General features: G+C 35.3%; 1 protein-coding gene across 1 annotated transcript; it reads left to right on the forward strand.

Moving 5' to 3' along the window:
* Nucleotides 1-418: 418 nt before the first annotated feature.
* Nucleotides 419-21,340, forward strand: LOC121407074 (zinc metalloproteinase nas-13-like). The gene is made up of 15 exons (XM_041597994.1): nt 419-872; nt 3,009-3,065; nt 4,791-4,818; nt 5,270-5,350; nt 6,341-6,472; nt 11,332-11,449; nt 13,522-13,700; nt 13,876-14,088; nt 14,536-14,568; nt 16,145-16,276; nt 17,191-17,208; nt 17,927-18,046; nt 18,916-19,047; nt 19,603-19,743; nt 20,538-21,340. The coding sequence occupies exons 1-15, from the start codon at nt 816-818 to the stop codon at nt 20,747-20,749; spliced, it is 1,653 nt and encodes a 550-aa protein (XP_041453928.1). The 5' UTR covers nt 419-815; the 3' UTR covers nt 20,750-21,340.
* Nucleotides 21,341-21,687: the final 347 nt, after the last annotated feature.

The following is a 21,687-nucleotide window of genomic DNA, read 5'->3' on the forward strand; positions in this document are numbered from 1 at the left end:
GATTTCCGCCCCTGATCTTCGCAATATGGCATTAATTGTGTAGTCACACTACGAATGGCCTGAAAGATGAAGACCATAACGACCATTTCAGTCTAAATATCGACAACTCATCATCTATCATTTTGAACAGATAATGTTAATATTCTGATGTATAGTCCGATATTATGTGGGTGAATTTGACTCAAGGGATGATGAAATCGTCGTCATCATGTTTACCATGTTTACTCACGCAGCAACAGAGTGTATGACCAAGGAATTGGTACTATGCACCTATAGTCGCCAATGTCACCAAAATAATAAAACACATGAAAGCCATGTATGTGCTATTCATGTGGTACGTTAAGAGTTAACCTCAGCAGGGAAAGGTCGTCTACGGAACTGATCGGAAGTCACAATCATAAAAACTTTATGCACCAGAAGGAAGAATAACACAATAGTGCCATATAAGTTCAACTCTTTGATGACATCATCTCGGTTTTGGCTACCACCGGGCTACCAAAAATTGCTCATTCGCAATAGCCGTTCTTGTATCGCCGTAAACTTGCCTCTGGTAGCGGCTCCAAAAGAAATAAGAAAAAAAAATTGTCACCCAAGGAAATGCAACGCTTCGTCATTTCGGTAATGAAAAGTGTAAGGGCTCAAAGTTCTTTGATCTCTATAGATACAGGACGGATTGAGGAACCATATTATGACAGAAGCAAGAATTGGAACACACATCAAAACAGAAAGTGGAATCACGAGTGTTATTGATTTGCACTTTCGCAACATCGATCAGACAACTGAATTTTTAGTGCAATAATTGTGCAACTTCCAAAATGGATCTTTCACTGATTTGTGTGTGTATCAGCGTGTTGTACATAGGTATCACTTTAGTAAGTATGAATAGATTTCATCCAAGTATAAATTATGTTTAAAAATGATACAAAAATAATAATAATGTTTAATGCTAAACTCGATTACGATTGGATCACTTTGTGATAATCACCATCAAGTCCTTCATAACATACACAGCTGATTCAACGATAAGTTGTGGGTAATAATCGCAATGAATGTTTAATTGGTGTTAAAGAACGGTAATTTTCCTTCCTTTCTTTCACCCCGTTATTTTTTTATATTTCTACTTTTTATCATTCCATTTTGAAGAGAGTTTTCCAAAATTATAGTCTCTCTGAAATTGTTGATGTTACTCTGTAAATAAATGACTTATGATTAATCAGGGTTTTTTATTAATCTATTAGTAGGCCTTTATCTCGAGTACCCACAAGGCATTATACTGATCTCTTCAACATTGGAGAGCCTAGAAAATAAGAATTTATCATTCTGACCGATTTCATACATTTTTATGAATGTTGACTGCTATACTTCAATATTTTTTTTTTATTTTTTTTATTTTTCGTTTTTTTACAAAGTGCACACATGCACAGTTACCAGGAATGCTTCCACTGTTCTTGGCTTCAAATCTTCCCATAAGACATACTTTTTTCCTCAATAATTAATTTCCCTTTTCATCTTGAATATTGTAATAATTATTGTAAATGTTAAATTGTTATTCCTACATTATACGCGCTATACTTTTTGTTTTTAGCTCCTCTAAATACCCATTATTATTATTATGGGGATATCATTTCCATTTCATTTAACATGTTTAAGGTAGGACAAAATAGCACTATTTAAATAATTTCTCAATGGCAAATTCATGTTCCAATGAACTGCTATACTTCCATTTTTTCTCATTTTATCATTATTTATCGTTTTTTTTACAAAGTGCTCACATGCACAGTTACCAGGAATGCTTCCAGTGTTCTTGGCTTCAAATCTTCCCATAAGACATACTTTTTTCCTCAATAATTAATTTCCCTTTTTATCTTGAATATTGTAATAATTATTGCCAATGTTAAATTGTTATTCCTACATTGTACGCGCTATTGTACTTTTTGTTTTTAGCGCCTCTAAATACCCTTTATTATTATTATTATGGGGATATCATTTCCATTTCATTTAACATGTTTAAGGTAGGACAAAATAGCACTATTTAAATAATTTCTCAATGGCAAATTCATGTTCCCATGAACTGCTATACTTCCATTTTTTCTCATTTTATCATTATTTATCGGGTTTTTTTTACAAAGTGCTCACATGCACAGTTACCAGGAATGCTTCCAGTGTTCTTGGCTTTAAATCTTTCTTTAAGACATACCTTTATTCCTCAATAATTAATTTCCCTTTTTATCTTGAATATTGTTATAATTATTGTAAATGTTAAATTGTTATTCCTATATTATACGCGCTATACTTTTTGTTTTTAGCTCCTCTAAATACCCATTATTATTATTATGGGGATATCATTTCCATTTCATTTAACATGTTTAAGGTAGGACAAAATAACACTATTTAAATAATTTCTCAAGGGCAAATTCATGTTCTCATGAAAAATATATTGTTACTGGTAGAAACAATATAGGCCTATTTTGATGATAGAATCTTTATGATGATAACAGACTCGTGAGTGGATCAGTATTAAAGAAAAAAAATCAAAATTCAGGTACACAGAAAAAAAAATTCTATCAATGGGAGTTCATAAACGTGTCATATATTGAAAATGAACTTGACATTCATAAATAAAATGAAGAGTATTTATTTTTTTCTTCGCGATACTAGGCCCACACCATGCTGTTTTTCTTCTTTCGTTCAAAATAAGTTAACGATGACTAATACCACACTCTCCAAAAGGATTGGTCAGAATAACCGATAGTAATAAGTGTCGTATTGGCAAAAATTGTCGAAATCAACCAAATTCTATTGGATAGAGTCTTGAAGAATTTCGGTTTCTGACCGGTTTCATATTCACCTCTACAAATTCGTTATTTTGACCATTCTTTCTTCTTACTGATGTTATGCTGAAATTGCTTTTCTTAATCTTCTCCACCTCCCTCTCTCCCTCCCTCTCTCTCTCGTTCTCTCACTTTCTCCCCCGCCCCTCTTTTTTCTCTCTCTCTCCCTGTTCACAGGCGGAGTATAACGAGAAAACTGGTTTTGTGAACAGACGGGGGGTGCCGAATGGTGGGGTGAGTATTGACGAGTAACATTGACCTATAGTTCACGCTGTTTTCTTTCTTTATTCAGATATATAAATTGGAGGGGAAAACAGTCACACTTATCTCCCATCGCGTGAAAGAAAGTAAAATCCGAACTTGATTCTAGACAGAAAAGAGATTATATGTATGATGTATGAAATATATCTAATTTTAGCACTGTGAAGCAAGAGAAATCGGTTGTTTTTTAATTGTAGATATTTTTATCTTGCATAAATTAAATTTTCGCAGTGTAGATATATATATATCATGTATGCCATACTCGACTTTTCTTTTAGGAAATAGTTGGACGTTTTCGCACCGAGGCGCAAAATGAATTTAAGAACACAGTAAACTCTTGAAATTGCAATTCAAATGACAATGAACAGCGGAGAAGTCTTTGTCAAGTTGCGGAACTGACAATTTTTTTCGCGAATGTATCGTTTTTCCAGATTACAGTAACTGCTGCACCGATTCAATAATTTTCGACAAAGACTTCTTGGTTGTTCTTTGTCATGAAGGACACTTGACGAAATATTTTCTATGTTCTTAAAAGCGTTCTGCCTCGCGGTGCAAATACTACCATATGTTGAAGAGACTCTTGCTTTCTGTGTTGGGAGAAAGAAATGTTGTTGTTTTTATTTTCTCTCTCTATATATAATTTTTGTGTACGTGTATTCATCTTTCTCTTTATTAAAACATGTAAAAGAAATATAACCAAAAGTATGCTAGAAAAGAAGTTCAGTGAATACCGCAATATTAATAAATAAAATTGGGCAATTTCTCGACATATAAATGGGATATTGTAAATTTCAATTTCTCATATTTGACACTTGCATGTAGACATGTCCTTCGTGGTTATTTGTTTTTAATTCATCGTATTTATAGGTATTTTATATTATCCTACACAGTTGGAGATTAATTCAAGTGAAACAATGAAATAATTTGAGTCAAAGGGATTGGATGGTGGTTTCCATTTACAGAAGATAAAAAAAATACCATGACAATCTAAAATAAAATTCTGACTTTAATTGACGACCATTTATAGAAATTCCTCGATCTCGGTATCAATTAACAAAAACAACAAAATTAATCGAAAATCTATCATACATTTGTATTTTTTTAGATTAAAGCAATCACATTGGTTTCCATTTACAAATGATGCGAAAGTATTATGACAATCTGAAAAAAAATCTTCATTCTGACTGTATCTTTACAGACCATTTACGACCATTTATAGGAATTCTTCGATCTCGGTATCAACTAACAAAACAACAAAATTAATCGAAATCTTTCATACATTCGAATTGTTTGAGATTACAGAATTCACATTATTAATATCCTCTAAATTAGGGTGATTTCCATCTTTGAACTGAAAGGTTTCGGTGTCCAGTACTTTAGACAATGGAGACAATGGTGTCAATGAGATTGATACATTATTATGTAAATAATTTGATTTATCGTATTGGCATAATCTTTTATTGATATGAAACATTGGTTATTCAACTAAAAATTTAAAAACATCTGTCAGCATACATCTCAGTAATACATCGTTTTGGGGCAAAATATACACAAAATCGTAATCATGTTGAGAAAAATGTGATTCCTAGACAGAATTCTGATCCAAAGACATTATTCTAACACTCTTCCTGGAATATATTAATAAATGATTATTATAGTCATGTGTTTGATAATCCATTATTCATTTCCCTTACTTAGATGGACATTGCACCACCATCGTTTGAAGGTAAGTTATAAATAGCTCTCTTTTTAATAATTGAATGTAAAAAACTGTAGCCACGCCAAAATATCAAACACTACAATTCCATATGGTTCTGAAAGTTCCATTGATTTTGACAAAAAATACTGCGTTTTGACACTGAATTAAATAAAAAATCATACTTCAAAATTATATGTAATAGACCTCTCCAAGCAGAACTTCGATTAGGCCTATACTAATGAAAATATTGTGTGACCAATATCTGTGTGCAATGAAAATAACATAATTTTTATATGATAATCATCTATTATCTTCAGAAACTATCGGCTAAGGAAAAATAATGTACAAGAAACTATTTATAATTGTGTAAGAGACTCACTTAACTTAGATTTTACTGTGAACCTATTGCTCGGCAATGCTTCTGATATAATGCATATGATTGATAATAATTATTGTTGTCCATCTCTTTCAAACACAGACATTCGGAACTTCGGCACTGCAAAAAGCGGCGATGCATTCACCAACATTTTGAAAAGAAATGAAGCCATAAATTCAACTGGTGAGTATCACTCTTTTTTTACCATACATGTACTTCCTTCCTTTTCAAAATTATCTTCTACTGCATATCTTCCATTTTCTGCCCACATAAGTGCCTCAACCATGTGCCCACATTCCACTCTCTTTCTACCTCACATCCATTGTAATTTTGAAAAATGATAATATTCTGTTTAATACATCAAGTATATAATGTATTTATATCTTTTTATATAAGCGTTTTGTATATACTGGTGACTGGTGACCATTTATTGTGTTTATAATTATATATCCGACTTACCACCTAAGAACATGTTCCAATCGTTTGTAAAGTGGTGCGTAATTTTACGTACAGCTTTTAGTACGTAAAGTTACACACCCTTTACGAACGACTGGAACATGTTCTTACAGTTGGTAACCCGTCAGCTACACAGGAATATGTAATTATAAAGACAAAAATGGTCACCAGTCGTGCGTTAAGTAATTCGTAACTTGTAAACAGCATTACACCCACCAGGTAATGCACCCCCTCTCTCCAGTTCTCTCAACCTGCTCAAGGGAGCATCCAAGCCAGGGAATCACCTGGGTGAAGAATGGCGAAAGTACATAACTGCCCTGTCAAAGGAACTTTAGTGACGACTGAATCAAGAAGAGTCCATCAAGAGTTAATGAACAGACGACGACACAACGGCATTTTTCAGGGTTGATTGAAGGAAAACTTTGCCGACATTTTTAGGTTCTATATTGAAAAATTGACCTGCATTTGCACTTTTTTAGCCACAAATTGGGTGATTATAATTATTTATCAAAACTATAATCGGTGAATTGAAGTAGGCCTATACGGACTTTTTGCAAAATATATGGTATCAGACATGTCAGAGGGGCCTGCTGACCCCCCCCCCCCCCGCCCCTCCTGACAATGTACATACTGTACCTTGTCTCTATACATTGATTTACTTCAAGGCTCAGTTTTGTTTATTTTCAGAGTTATGATATTATTGTTTGTTTGTTGTAGAGTTGTGCCTGGAGCAGGGAGATATTCCATTTCCGTGTAACAGCAACAATCGTCAAAGACGAAACGCACTACGCGACCGAGGAGTGAGGTGGATTAATGGGATCGTTCCATACGTTATCGACGGCTACTACGGTAAGGAAATCATCAGTGAAATTGTAAAAGATCATTTTTATTATGAACAATCAACACCTAGATACTTATGCCAACCGGTACGTATGTTGGTTCAGTTGGTAGAGCGCTCGTTTCACAACCGGGAGGTCGGGGGTTCAAACCGCGGCCGCGTCAGACCAAAAGACGTTAAGATGGGAGTTGTTGTTACCATGTTTGGCGATTAACGGTAAAAGAGATCAATTTCAATTTTATTTATTTCACTTCCATCAAACAAAAACAAATTGTATACCATATATATAAAAATAAGTATTTGTATCCATTGCAAAGAAACAAAAATAATAATACATATGTTGTGAAAAAAAAACTTACACGATTTGGGCAACACATTGGAGGTTTTAAATAAGTATACTATTTTTCAATAGAAATTAAATTAAGATGGAAATGGAGGGACCCACTAAAAAGCAATGCTTGTACAATGTGGGCCCCTCAAAAATAGATAACAAAACCAATAACAGAGCACAAATACAGACATATGTAATCAAATGAGAAAAAAATAAATGAGAGAGAAATAATACTCACAAAATATAAAATACGAAGATATCAAAAAATATAGTTTGTATAGGACAAAACAACCCGTCCTAAAATATATCCACCCTTCCCATCCCCCCCCCAAAAAAAAAGAAAAGAGAAAGGGGAGAATGCCCTGAGAAGATGGATGGGTGCTGCTAAACGTAGGTAGAACACATGCCATCGTGGACTCAAGCAAACTGGATTCAATGTGTATAAAAGGAGAAAAAAATATATATAAAATGACCTGGAAAGAATAAAATGCGCGAAAAATGTGATTGATGCCGTAAATAAATAAGCGGTAGGAAGGCGGATAAGCGGACAGGAAAGAGAAAAAAGATGAGAGGATAGACACAAATAATGTATGAGGTTAAAAACCGAGCACAACTGGGAAGGACTTGTGTCAGATTTTTTTTTTCAATTAAAAAAAAAGGGATGATTTATGTTTTAATTATAGTCTTTATAGTAAAAATGATGACTAACCTCTTGACAGAGATGATGAATTAGATTTAATTTGAGGATACATTATAAGATTTTAATAGAGATAATTTGAATTTAGTCTAAAATTTTAATAGAGATAATTTGAATTTAGTCTTAAAAGAGTTCAAAGATTTTGCAGTTCTTATATCATTATGAAGTGAGTTCCATAACTTCGGTCCCTCATATATAAATGTGTTCTGAGCCAGCAAAGTTCTTAGAAGTGGTAAATGGAATTCACCCACTCGCCTTGTTGGATAGTTATGAATGGATTGATATTTTGGAAACATTGAATGAAATACATTTGGGAGGTTGTTATTGTTATAATTGTACATAAACTGACCGAGATTGAACAAATACAAGTCTTTAATTTTCAATATTTTATGTTCCAAAAATAATGGGTCAGTATGAGACAAATATGCTGTGTGACATATGACACGAAGAGACTTCTTTTGTAATAGGAGTAATTTGTCTAAGAGTGTTTGATGTGTGTTGCCCCACGCTAAAATTCCATAATTTAAATAAGGTAATATAAGGGATGAATATAATGTAAGCAGGGATGATAATGGTAAACAAAATTTAAGCTTGTTAATTATACCAATGTTGCGTGAAATAGTTTTACATATGTTATCTATGTGGAATTTCCATGAGAGCTTATTATCGACTGTTATTCCAAGAAACTTAATATGGGATACATTTTCCAAGGGAGTTCAATCCAAAATAATATCAACAGGAAGTGTATTAATAGAGTTGCTAAACAACATATATTTTGTTTTTTGTAAGTTTAATGACAATTTATTTGCTCTTATCCATTGGGTGACATTTTTTAGTTCAGAGTTAATTGTATTAGCAAGTGAAGAGGATTTTTATGTGAAAAAAATAAGTTAGAGTCGTCCGCAAAGAGAATGAAAGAAAGAACATCTGATGATCTACAAAAATCATTAATATAAACCATAAACAAAATCGGGCCTAAAAGACTACCCTGTGGAACTCCACAATAATTTTTTTTCATTTGAGAATTGCATCCGTTTAAAAAGACATATTGCTTCCTATTCAAGAGGTAGCTCCTGAACCAGATCGTCGATCTGGCGCTGTACAGCGGCTGTATGTCAGGCCCATTATCAATCGGGCAAAACAAATATTTGGAGTATTACATTTCTGATGTCTATTTCGAACAATAAAATGTGGATTTTTTTTGGAAGCCTGAATAAGAGCCGCATTCCACATGTCTTCAATCAAGTTCGATGTTTTTTTTTAATTAAATCATAACTATAATTTGCATATGGTATCGTTAATATTTTCACTCTTTTCTAATATAAATTGCCATCGTACTCGCATCATGCAATATCCTAAATCTCAAGTATACTATTTCATAATGATGACGATGATTATAATGAAAATGATGATGATGAGTGATTTTGATCATAAATAAATAATAATGATAATAATAATAATAACAATGATAATAAAGAATAAAATGAATAAAAAAGATAAATGAATACATACATTAATGATTTTGTATCAAGTGTTTTGTTCAATTATTGGTTTCCAATGTAAAAAAAAATAAGTCAGTGTTACTTTCCATGATTCCATATGTTCTCGCAATATCGAATTATACTTTTAAAACTGTATTGATTCTATTCAATATGATCAGAATAAATGTCCTCTTAGAAACGAATCACTTTGAGTGCTATGATGAAATTGTTTAATTTTGACTGTGTTTATTCTTATTCCATTACACACCAGGATAGATCCTTCAAACCCCCCCCCCCGGCCACATGTGATAGGAGAGGGGGTAGTGGATATCCACAATAAAATCGCGGTGTATCGGTTCTGACTCTCGCCTTCTAATCAGAGGGTCGTGTGTTCGAATCCCACCGCGGTCCAGCGTCTTTTGGCAAGGCGCCAGTCCACACTTTGCCACTCTCCACCCAGGTTTTAAATGGGTACCCGTAAGATGCGGAAGCCTATGTAGTATGCTAGAATGCTCCCAAGGGAGTGGATAAAAGGCATACATAGCTAGGATCCCGTGAAACGGGTACTAATAATTGAAAAGTAAAGCGCTTAGAAAAAAATTGTAATCAGCGCTATATTAATTTTTCTAATTATTATCATCCATTATTAAATTAGTAATGTAGTTCTTCTTTTCTTCGTGACGTTACTGTACTTTCATGATTCTAGCTGATACAATAGCATAATGATTTAATGGAAGTGAGTTGCGGAATTCCCATACTTCCTGCATAGTTCATGCAAAAGAAAAACATGGCCGCATGTGTCCTCTAGTCATTTCCAAACCTCAGATGTATAGGCAATCGCGAGATCTAATCGAATGACAAATAAAAACCAAATAACAAAAATGATTTTTTTTTACCAAACGTATTTACCAAATTACATATTATTATGTTAAAAAAATTAAAGGAGAAGTAGGTAAATTAAGAAGAAAGTTGATTAAAAAAAAAGAGAAGGATGGAGGGGGAACAAACGGTGGTGGTGGTGTTGATGCAGGGGCCGCGGAACGTTTTTCAAAGTGGGGGGGGGGTGACCATGCTTAAAATCACAATCTTATGGTCAATTTTACATTTTGTACACGAACTTGGACATTCCCCCCCCCCCCTGTTCCGCGGCCCCTGTGATGGTGGTGGTGCACTGGTCGCGATAGTAGTCGTAGTCTCCTCCTTGCCCTTATAATTATTACCGCCACTATTACCCATCTCTTCTACATAATGTCTCCCCTGCATATAGCAGAGCGATACTATATAGGCGCCGCTTTTGCGACGGCGATATTGAAATCTTAACCAAGGTTAAGTTTTTGAAATGTCATCATAACTTAGAAAGTATATAGACATAAGGGTAATCAAGTATTACTGAACATCCTGCCTGAGTTTCAGGTCACATGACCAAAGTCAAATGTCGTTTAGGGTCAATGAACTTAGACCATGTTGGGGGGATCAATATCGAAATCTTAACCAAGGTTAAGTTTTTGAAATATCGTCATAACTTGGAAAGTATATGGAACTAGTTCATGAAACTTGAACATAAGAGTGATAGTGTATCACTCAAGATCCTGCTTGAGTTTCAGGCCTCATGATTAAGGTCGAAGGTCACTTAGGGTCAACAAACTTTGACCATGTTGGGGTGGAATTGTCATCACAACTTTGAAATGTTATCATGGTTATCGCTCTAGTTGATGAAACTTAAACCTAAGAGCAATTATGTATCCCTGAACAACCTGTGCGAGTTTCCGGTCACATGACCAAGGTCAAAGGTCATTTAGGGTCAATGAACTTTGATAATGCTGGGGGTATTTGTGGAATTGTCATCATAACTTTAAAATTTTATAGATCAAGTTCATAGAAACTTGTGACATAAGTGTAACCATGTATCCCTAAATATCTTGTGTGTGTTTCAGGTCACGAGACCAAAATCAAAAGTCATTTAGGGTCAATGAACTTTGGCAGTGTTTGAGGTATTTTTTGAATTGGCATCATAACTAAGATAGTTTATGGATCTACACATGTAGTTCATGAAACATAATCATAAGGGTAACCAAGTATGAATGAATGTTTTGCACATGTCTGAGGCCACATGATCATGGTCAGAGGTCATGTTGGGTAAATGGACAAAATACTTTATTACCATAATATGAGTGTTTTCTTTTGTGAATAATTATTTGATAAGCTGTTTTCAAAGTCAGCGCTGCTTTTATATCAAATCACACAATGCAGGCAAGAATGCCAGAGGCGTTCCATTTGTTAAGAGAAGAGATGGCCATTTTACTTGTCTGTTCTTCTTGTTTTTCAGTGATTTAGTATTTGTTTTTGTTTCCCAACTATCAGATGGCGCAACAAGACAGCGCATCATTCGAGGGATGGAACGTTACCACGAGGAAACATGTATCCAATTTGTTCAGAGGACAAATGAACAAGACTACATTTACATATTTCCTGGGACCGGGTAAGTGAAAAAAGGCAGTGTTGAGTGGATTCTTTATTGTCAAGTCCACCCCCAAAAATGTTGATTTGAATAAATAGAGAAATATCAAACTAGCATAACGCTGAAAATGTCATCAAAATCGGATAAAAAATAAGTTATGTTAAGTTAAAATAAGTTATGGCAGTTTAAAGTTTAATTTGCTTATTTTTCACAAAACAGTGATATGCACAACTCAGTGTCAAGCGAGTCAGATTTTTTTTCATTGTTTGAATTATACAATATTTCATTTTTTTTATACAGATTTGACAATAAGGACCAACTTAACTCAACCATATAGTATTAAACAATGCTAATTCAACATGTTCAGGGGAGAACTAATCGTTGTTTCACTTGACAATGAGGAGAAAATTAGATTTCATATAATAAAATACAAAATAAATAGTGAGTGGATGACGTCATCTGTCTCCTCAAGCGAAACTTTCAAATGTCATAATTTTACATCCAATTTTGATGAAATTTTCAGTGTTATGCTTGTTGAATTTTTCTCTTTTTATTCAAGTCAACTTTTTGTTGGGGTGGGCTTGTCTTTTAAGTAAGTCAATATTCACTGATTAGTAATTCTGAGGTAACAAATACAAGCCATACTCGAAATCTATGTGAACATTATGAATCACATAATCTGAGATGAAGGAAGGGTGGGAAAGAGGGAGGGAGGGGGAGGGAGGAAAGAAAGATAGAAAGAAAGAAAGAAAGAAAGAAAGAAATGGGGGAAACAGGGAAAGGGAAAGAACTATGAAGAAAAGGAAGAGAAGAAAGGGAAAACGGAAGGAAAGGTGAACATGACTTGTGAGAGATTGGGGGATCAAGGGAATTAAAGGATGTCACAATAGAATGTGAAAGGAAGGAGAGAAAGGGGAAAGGTAAAAGAAGTAGGAAATTGAGGGGGAATAATATGAGTGAAAAGGCTAAAAGGGAAAAGCTTAATCTACAAATAAAGATAGCAGTAAAAGGAAAGAAATAATTCAACCCATAGCCAAGTCGGGGCCAAGTGGAACGGGATGGTCCATGTAAACGGGAATCACATAATTCAGTAGCAAACGTAACCGGGCTGCAGTGCAGAAGATTAGAAAAAAAGGAATGGGAAGAAATAATGGAATGACAGGTATGGATAAAGTCTAATAGCTATAGGATTGCTTGGTTTCATGCAGCAATAACGGTCATAATCAAGATGAAAATAACTTTGAGAGCTACAAAGTATTCGTCAGACCTCCTGAACAATCTTTGTTTCTGTATACAAGGGCTATAAGATTTTAAGTTTCGTATAAAAAAAGTTAACACTTACCCTATATGTAATATCCAGAGGCTAAACTTGTACAGTTCTTGAGATGACGATATTAATGTCAACAAATCTTTGAGTGAGCACCGTTTAATTTTGAAAAGTTCGTGAAAAAATGATTTCCGCAGAAACTGGAAATAGCAATTTTGATACGAGTAAATATCAATTATGCTTATGCAATTTAGCTAATAAGATTAATTTGAGGATATCTTTACCTTTATAACATGTTTAATTGGTTGCCTTGGCAAAAATATTCCTTCGATCGCCACTGACTCCCCCCCCCCCCCATTGGCGGCGAAAGCCAAAAAATTTAGGGGGAGTCCACCTGAAATTTTTGGATGGACACAGGTAAATAAAAATTGTACCAGCCCCCCCAAAAAGGTTATCAACCTAAATTTTAGGATGGCTAACCAAAAATTTTTGACAAGCAAAAAAAAAAAAAGGTCATCAACCTAAATTTTAGGGGGGACAACACATTCAGGGGGTCCACATGAATTTAGGGGGGACGCAGGAAACAAAATTGACAAGCAAAAAAAAAAAAAAGGTTATCGAAAACAAATTTAGGGTCGGGGACCGTCCCCCCCCCCACTAATAGAAAAATAAACACCGACTCCTGTTACGCCCCTGAGAGAAGGGTTACCATGGTTACGGTTGAATGAGTTCAGCTACTGGTATTCACAATTTGACAGTGCCTGACCCTGTATGTTTACAAACTTAGTTTGGCCACTTTCATTTATTTTCGATGCATGTAATTCAGGTGTTATTCCCTGGTCGGTCGTGTCGGGGGACAACAGCAGGTTTCTTTGGGAGTTGGATGCACTACGAACTTGGGTACGATCATCCACGAGCTTATGCATGCTATTGGATTTCACCACGAGCAAACACGAACAGACCGCGATGATTTCATCTACATCTACTTCCAAAATATCATAAGAGGTAAGGGAAATAAGTTGGATGTTTAGTTGCTGTAATACCATTCATAAATCTTTGGATTACGGGATCATTTTTGAGTGATACTTTTGAGGACACTTAAAAGTATAAATGCACATTTGCAGTGAAATATAGAAATTTTACGATTTCAAGAATAAGAAAATAAATGTTTTCGTTGCAGGTCTGGAGTACAACTTTGAAAAGTACGAGCAAACCTCCATTGATCATCTCGGTACCCCCTATGATTACTTCTCTGTGATGCACTACCATATGACTGCTTTCTCATCAAACGGACAACCGACCATCGTAGCTCGTGACACGAGGTACCGACTGGATTATCGTACCGACTTCAGCGAAAATGATATCAGGAAGATCAACATCTACTATGAATGTAGTGAGTCGGTGATAGAGGGTTAAAGGGGAAGTTGATCCTTACGAAAAGTTTTGTGTCCAAATATTCAAGGAAAAAAAATCATACAAAATATTGCTATAAGTTTGAGGAAAATTCATCAAACGGATTAAGAAAGTTATTAGAATTTTATTATTTTTTTCATTTTAGACGTCAAGTACCTGCAGCTGCCCCAATATGTGATGTTATATTAAATGCATAAATGTCTATTTTTGTCAGTGGTTCATTAGAAACCATTACAGAAGAATTAATCAATTAATCAACCAATCGTCAATACAAAAGCCCTAAGAGCTACTTTTAATCAATTTCTTAGTTTCCTATGGTTTCCATACATTTCTGAACATTATGTGCTAAAATTTGATTTTGCTCTGCAAACAACTAACAGCTCCTGATGAGTTACATAAATTATATTCATAATTTTCCCCCACTCAGCCTCAAAAGACGAGACCACTGTTAAACCACCTGGTAAGTATTATTATACTGAATATATCTCGAGGAAGAGGATAGAGGAATTTTCGACCGAAATTTGACCTGTTTAAAAATAAAATAGGATTTAAATCAACTAGTCATGAATTAATATATTAATATAAAATAATTGAATTAAAAACGGAATCATACACTTACTCGATAGCTCCTTCATTAATCTGTTCAGTATTACTTGTGGATCCAATGGCTTTTTTAAACGTTGATCGGGTGCTTACCGTGCTTTCACATTCTTATGAAGTCATAAGGTTGTCTACATTATTCTCTAACTTCATTAAAAAATGTTCTCACTCGATCGATACTCCCTCCGTTGCGTACCATTCAGGGAAACATTTTATAAACCCCTCAAAATAAGTTCTGCAACTCAAGTTTGAGTGCTAATAAATTTCTTAGTGTGCCATCATCATATTATGTGAAAGTGGTATCATTGAAAAGTATGATTATTCCTCTTTACGATCATGTGTCATTTGTAATGCTAGTGTTATCATGAAATACACAGACATGATAGACATGCAGCAATGTCAAAAATGAAATGTTACAAAATTCGTTGCCATGTCATGTTTGAGTTCTGCAACTCAAACTGCAAGTTTGAGTTCTAATAAAATTCTTAATGTGCCATCATCATATGCAAAAGTGATATCTTTAGAAAGCATGATTATTCTTCTTTACAATCATGTGTCATTTGTAATGCTAGTGTTATCATGAAATACACAGACATGATAATACTCAGCAATGTTGACATGAAATGTTGCAAAATGCGTCGTTTGCAATAGCGAATTTCCAATTGTTTCGAGGATTGACCGAGTGCATTCACTGTCGCCTGCATGTTGGAAATTCTATAGAAATGGAGACTCTTGTTAGAAATCAATGCATTTTGCAACATTTCACTTCTGACTATTCTCGATGTTCAGGGTGATTGCATATTCCATGATTACATAATCACAGCAAATGGCATGTCATTGTAAAGAAGAATAATTCAGCTTTTTAATGATACCAGTTTCATCTTTTATACTTCATTTACCAAAAAGATATCGTCCCCCAAAACTGAGTTGCAAAACTTTTTTTAGGGGATTTAGTTATAATAGCTCAAGATAATGGGGTCATTTAATGAAGAGCTATATAAAAGTTCAAATAGTATTTTTCCTCTATGGTGGGAGAGATAAGGTGAACGCCTGTAAAAGGTGTAGCTTTGTCCGCCCCTGATGACATGATGTACTGCAATGAGCTATGATGGTCTAATTATGCACCTTCTATCTTATTTTATTTCTTTTTAAAACAGTTGCGATTGATGCAAAAAAATTATACCTCGGTCACATTTGCTCTACGGCGAGTCGAAAACAGCCGTTTTATTCATTTAATTCAAACCAAGATATCATGTGTATTGTAGCTGGTACACAAAATGTTAAAATGGCTGTTTTCGACTCGCCGTACGGTCGCAGTAGAGCAAAATGTGACCGAGGTATACCGTAGTATCCATTTTTTTCAAAGGGCTCCATCAAATGATAATACCAAAAATAACAAATGGTATAAATACTGTGATTTTGTTTTTTACTATCAGCGCCGGATGAAGAATGTATGGATATGAATCGGGGTTGCCCTTTCTGGACTGAATATTGTGATACTAACCGCTGGGTTAGTACCAATTGTAAGCTCAGCTGTAAAATCTGTACCCCGACTACCACGACTACGGGTTAGTAACTGATATGTCTATACAAAATGTACATTTTACTGTTATTTTCTTTATTTCCAATTGTTTCTTAATTATTTGTTTTTTTTCATTCAGCAGGTTAATCATGATTATGTTAGCTGATGTCTGTGAAGATGATGGTGATGATGACTTTCACAACAATGATTATCCCGTGATGATTACGATAAAAATGATCACCATAACGACGACAAAATTGAAATTATCACCATCATCATCATCATCATCATCATCATCATTATCATCATCATCATCATAATCATCATCATCACCATCATCATATTCTTCATCTTTAAATTCTTCTTCTTCTCCTCCTCCTCCTCATTCTTCTTCTTCTCCTCCTCCTTCTTCTTCTACTTCTCCTCCCTCTTCCTCATCTTCTTTTTCTTCGTCATCATTTTCTTTTCTGTTTCTTCTTCTTCAACACCATCGCTTTCATCGCATCCTATCATTCCTATCCGCTGTCTTCACGAATATTGATTAATAGACCTACACGTGTTTCGTTTCTCCAATCTGTTTTGCTATACATTATTGTTATCCAATTTATTAGCTTTCTCTTGTTGCTGAATTTAATCTAAATCCAATGCATACCTATTTTATTTTAATACTTGGTCTTCTTTACAAAGATTTGTACCATTTATATTTGAATGTGGGTGAAGAAAAAGCAATTAAAAGTTGTATTGTTCCCATTATCAGAATTATTATCATTACTGTTATCACAGTCTAAACACACTATAAAGAACAAGGTATTGTCCATTTGTTATCATAACAAGATTTTATGAAACGGGACCCGGAAATTCCAATTGCTACTGTTTGAAGGCATGTTTTTATTACCTGATTATCGTCACATTTTATGGTTGAAAATCATATCCGTATTTTTTTTACTTTTACTTTTAAAGGAACCGGTGGAAATAACGGTGAGTTGATCAATCTTCTTGATGATTATTTAGTAAAAAAAGGAAAACATGATTTACCATATTGAAGTCTGTGTTGAGGTGCTAGGTCCATGTAACGGAGTGAGACTCTGTCAAAGCCATGCATTCTACCATGGACACTCACTTCAAAAACGGAGGTATTAAAACCATTCCGCTAGTGTGACAGAAGACTATGTATTTTACACCATCAGGGGCCGCAGAACGGTTTTGAAAGTGGGGGGGGGGGGGGGCTTAACCATGCAAAAATCAGATGGCCATTTGTACGTTTTTGTACACGATTTTGGAAAAAAGTGGGAACTGAAGCCCCCACCCCCTCCCGTATCCGCGGCCCCTGACCGGTTAGTTTATCGTTCATTAGTGTTGTAATCAGATCTGTCAGTTACTCTAACGCCGGTGTTGTGTTCAAACTAACGGGTGTATTTTAACACCTCAGGGTGTAATCCTTTCAGAACACCGAATCGTGTTCATGTTAAAACCGTTGTCTACTTAATACATTGTAATGGTTACCGGCGAAATTGTGTGTCTTACTACTTTTCGGCTATTCCGTTCTATATTAAGTAGGCCTACGCCGTTTTGAGGGGTACAGGTCGAAGTTGAACTTTCTTCTTTCATTGTATTCGGTTTATAAATGACATCGTTTATCACGATATTTTTTTCTGACTGAAACTACATCAGATATCCCATTCTCACGATCTCACAGATTGCACAGACAATCATGATAATTGCGAATACTGGGCTGGAGAGGGAGAATGTGATAACAACCCTACCTGGATGTTGGTTAACTGCAAAGTTAGTTGTTATCAGTGTGACACCGGCACAGGTAAGCACAATAACTGGTCCCAGAAAGTGTCATGAAGGAATGTATTCCAGTGAAAAGACCATTGTATATCGCACGTTAATCACGAGTTGCTGCATGCAGGCTACTGTTATCAAGCCTTTTTGACTTCAGTCTATATTCTATTTTACACAGTGAAAACACTACGATTTTTATGAAAGGCTGTTTATTATGAACCTCACAGTATAGTTGTTTAAACAGTTTAGACAAGTGTTTGAAATCTTAACAAAGTTTTCTATTAAGTTCTCAATAAATCAAGCATGGTTGTTTGGAACAACTACTGCATAAGGTTCATAATAAACAGCGTTGTGTATTAAAATTTCAAACAGCGTATTTACTATGTAGGTTACATCTATACCGTAACAATATATTATTTATGAATAACAGATCGAATGAATAAGGTTATAAATTGTACATTTACATTATAGGTTAATAATAGATTACAAAAAAAGTCTTATTTCAAACGTGTTTGTCATCAGATTTTCTATAAACCTATGTAGTCATGGATTCGATCGCCAGTGTTTCATGCCATCATCTTCATGGTCTTATATACCTCTCAATTACTGGGACATTTTACATAGCAATCAAATCATTTCATTGTTCTCATCCTGGCAGGTAGCCATTTAACACCTGGATGGAGAGTGTCAAATGTGGATTAGTGTCTTGCCACATGATTGGGTTCGAACCCTAGGTCCTTAGATTAAGACTCTCGTGACTGAAACACTATGCAACGACACTGCATTTACTTTACCATGTTTACAGTTATCCTGTATATACTCGTAAAGAACAAATCTCCATAAGCAGATGACATATGTTTAAAGGCTGTTTCATATCTCATTGCGTTTTTAAATCAGAAAACTGCAAAGACCAGAACGAGAACTGTGAAGTGTGGGCCAAGTACAGACAATGTACTGAAAACCCAAACTACATGTTGGAATTCTGCCCCCGTTCATGTGGACAGTGCGGTGGTGGCGGCATCATGGAAGGTAAGTCGAGAAATAATTTGGTAAAGTGTTACATGGTATTACAAAAACCAATATAATTCATGCTTACTAGATTATAAAAAAAATCATGCTTTGGGCTCAAAAGCTTATAGTTATAACATGTCATTCCGGCGACTAAAACTATTACGGGGAATGGGGTTGTCGTGATCATGAATGGTCGCCCCTTTCCCTTAAGAAAAAAAATGGCACAGTTTACAACCATCCATAGACGGTTCTGCAGAAAGAGACGTATGTCGGGGGACCTAAAGGATATTAGGGGTTTTTTTCTTGTCAGACTTTCGGGGAGAAAAACAAATTTCAACAGATTCTGCTTCCATGTTGGTTGACCGTTTTCTTTTCCTTTTTATTGTTTGTGCGATTTTTAGTATTCTTGCCCTAAAATTTCGTCACCCATATCGTTCAGAAACCGGCCCCAAATTTTCTTTCAAGTAATGGACACACAGACATAATCATGATAATTGCTGTACTCAGTGCTGTCGTTAATATTTACCAAATTTTAGATCATGACGACACCGTACATTTATTTGTGTTTTCCAGCCTGTGAAGATTACCACGAGAACTGTGAATACTGGGCCAGTATTGACCAGTGTCGACTAAATCCCGGTTACATGAACTACGAGTGCAGGAAAAGCTGTGATCTCTGTGCTGCGAGCTCGCCGCTGGATTTGGTACCTCAAAGTAAGATTACTTATCTTTAAAATAAGAAATTATGTTAACCAATAGGCTTCGCTTTAACCCCTCAATTCAACGTTATAAAGAATCGAACAGCATTATTGAATGAAAATAATTGGAAGGATACCCCGAAATAAACCTCAAGAGTTGGTTTAATGACAAAGTACGGGTCTCTAATTGCAGAATAATCCAAAGTAGAATTTATATATTCGGAGGGCTGAGTCCCGGGGTTGAGTATTCGAGTCCCCGGGTCGAGTCCCACCTATAGCGTCTTTTGGCAAGGCGTTAATCCCATAGAGTTATATAAAGTTTAGTACGTATTTAACTCTAGGGTTAATCCACACTTCACCTCACCCAGATGCTAAATGGTTAGCCGATAGGACTTTATTGTTGCTTTATGTGTGCGCCTCATCGCATGGCGACTTGCTGGAATATAATTTAATCCTTAGGGAGTGGAGGACGTGCATACATTGTGACTGATCGAAATTACAGATTTAATCCAATTCCAAGTGTAATGATAAATAATGTGAGCGCTTATAGATAAGTACAATGTACATGAATGTCTTACGCGCAGTATAAATCACCAGATAATCATTAATAAAATAGGGAATGTATTACTTTCGGCTACATTCGTGCTTCAATTTTATCACTTTTTTTTGAGCAAAAAAAAAAGGTCGAATAAAAAAACGGATTTCTTAATTCTCACTGCAGAGCTTGCAATGCCTCGTAAGTTTAGATAGTATGCATGACTCGTGAGCAGTATAATAATATTCCAGCATTATTTTGTTCTTTCTCTTCAGCTCAATGCCAAGATACCAGTGGTTACTGCAGTGTCTATGCCGAGGAAGGAAAGTGCGAGTCGAGTCGAGACTATATGAGCCTCACCTGTCCCGATACTTGCAGCATGTGCCCTGATAAATCGTATCCCCCCGTTAATGGGGGCTCTGAACTTCGATCTTTCTTTGGCTTTCTCGGCGTCTTAATAGTTCTCTCGCAGAGATTAGCTATGTAATACATAGGCCTTTAGGGGAAAATATGGTTGTGCTTAAATAGAAATATATGACTCATGTGAAGGCCTCACATTAAAGTAGGCCCTATACATTTAAACTCTTTGAAATTTCCAGCCGGGAATGGGCCCCCCATGCTTCTGAAGGCTTCTTTATAGTCTGTTGGGGTATATTTTTGGCAATAACTTGTTTTCTTGAAGTTATTCATGACCTCATCCTTCATGACAAAAGTAATGATGAAAAACTCGTATAACCTTTACGATAGAAAAGAGATTATTTCTTGTATGTTTTGTTTACTTTTCCATTGCCTTTGTTTATCTGTTATAACTTTATGAGCCTATGTTTTTTCTTGTATATAGACGGAAGAGTATATTTTTATGTTATTAAAATTCTAGAGTAATTTATGCTAGTTTAAAGAAGTTAATACATTTTATATAAACCAGGGCGGATCCAGGATGGCTGTAGGGAGGTGATGATATTGACCAACATTGTAATTTTTCTTGGGGCAGACAAATTAGCATACAGGGTGTGAACCCCGCCAATCTGCATTTTCAAAACAGTTTTGTAATTAAATCATCTGTTCCCCTACCCCCCCCAAAAAAAAATGATGAATAAAAAATAAAGACCTTACTAAGTTGATAGATACTGCTATCATGGCAATCCGACACCTTTCTTCAATGAAAACAAGGGGATGATGATAGTTCTAGAGGGGATGAGGTTCCCGGAGGCGCGGATCCAGGAGGGGGCCGAGCGGGCCCCGGCCCCCCTATTTTTTTGACAACCTGCAGAAAAAAGTGTACTCTTTATCCTGATAGAAACTAAGAAAAACATGAAGAAAGGTAAGAAAGAGGTATTATACCCATGATGTGTAATTATAACAGCCTCGTAACGGCTGGTCCGACCCCGAAATGAAACAAGAAAAAGGTGAGGGGAGGAATTGGAA

Source organism: Lytechinus variegatus, chromosome 2 (genome assembly GCF_018143015.1).
Source record: "Lytechinus variegatus isolate NC3 chromosome 2, Lvar_3.0, whole genome shotgun sequence".
Taxonomy (NCBI): domain Eukaryota; kingdom Metazoa; phylum Echinodermata; class Echinoidea; order Temnopleuroida; family Toxopneustidae; genus Lytechinus; species Lytechinus variegatus.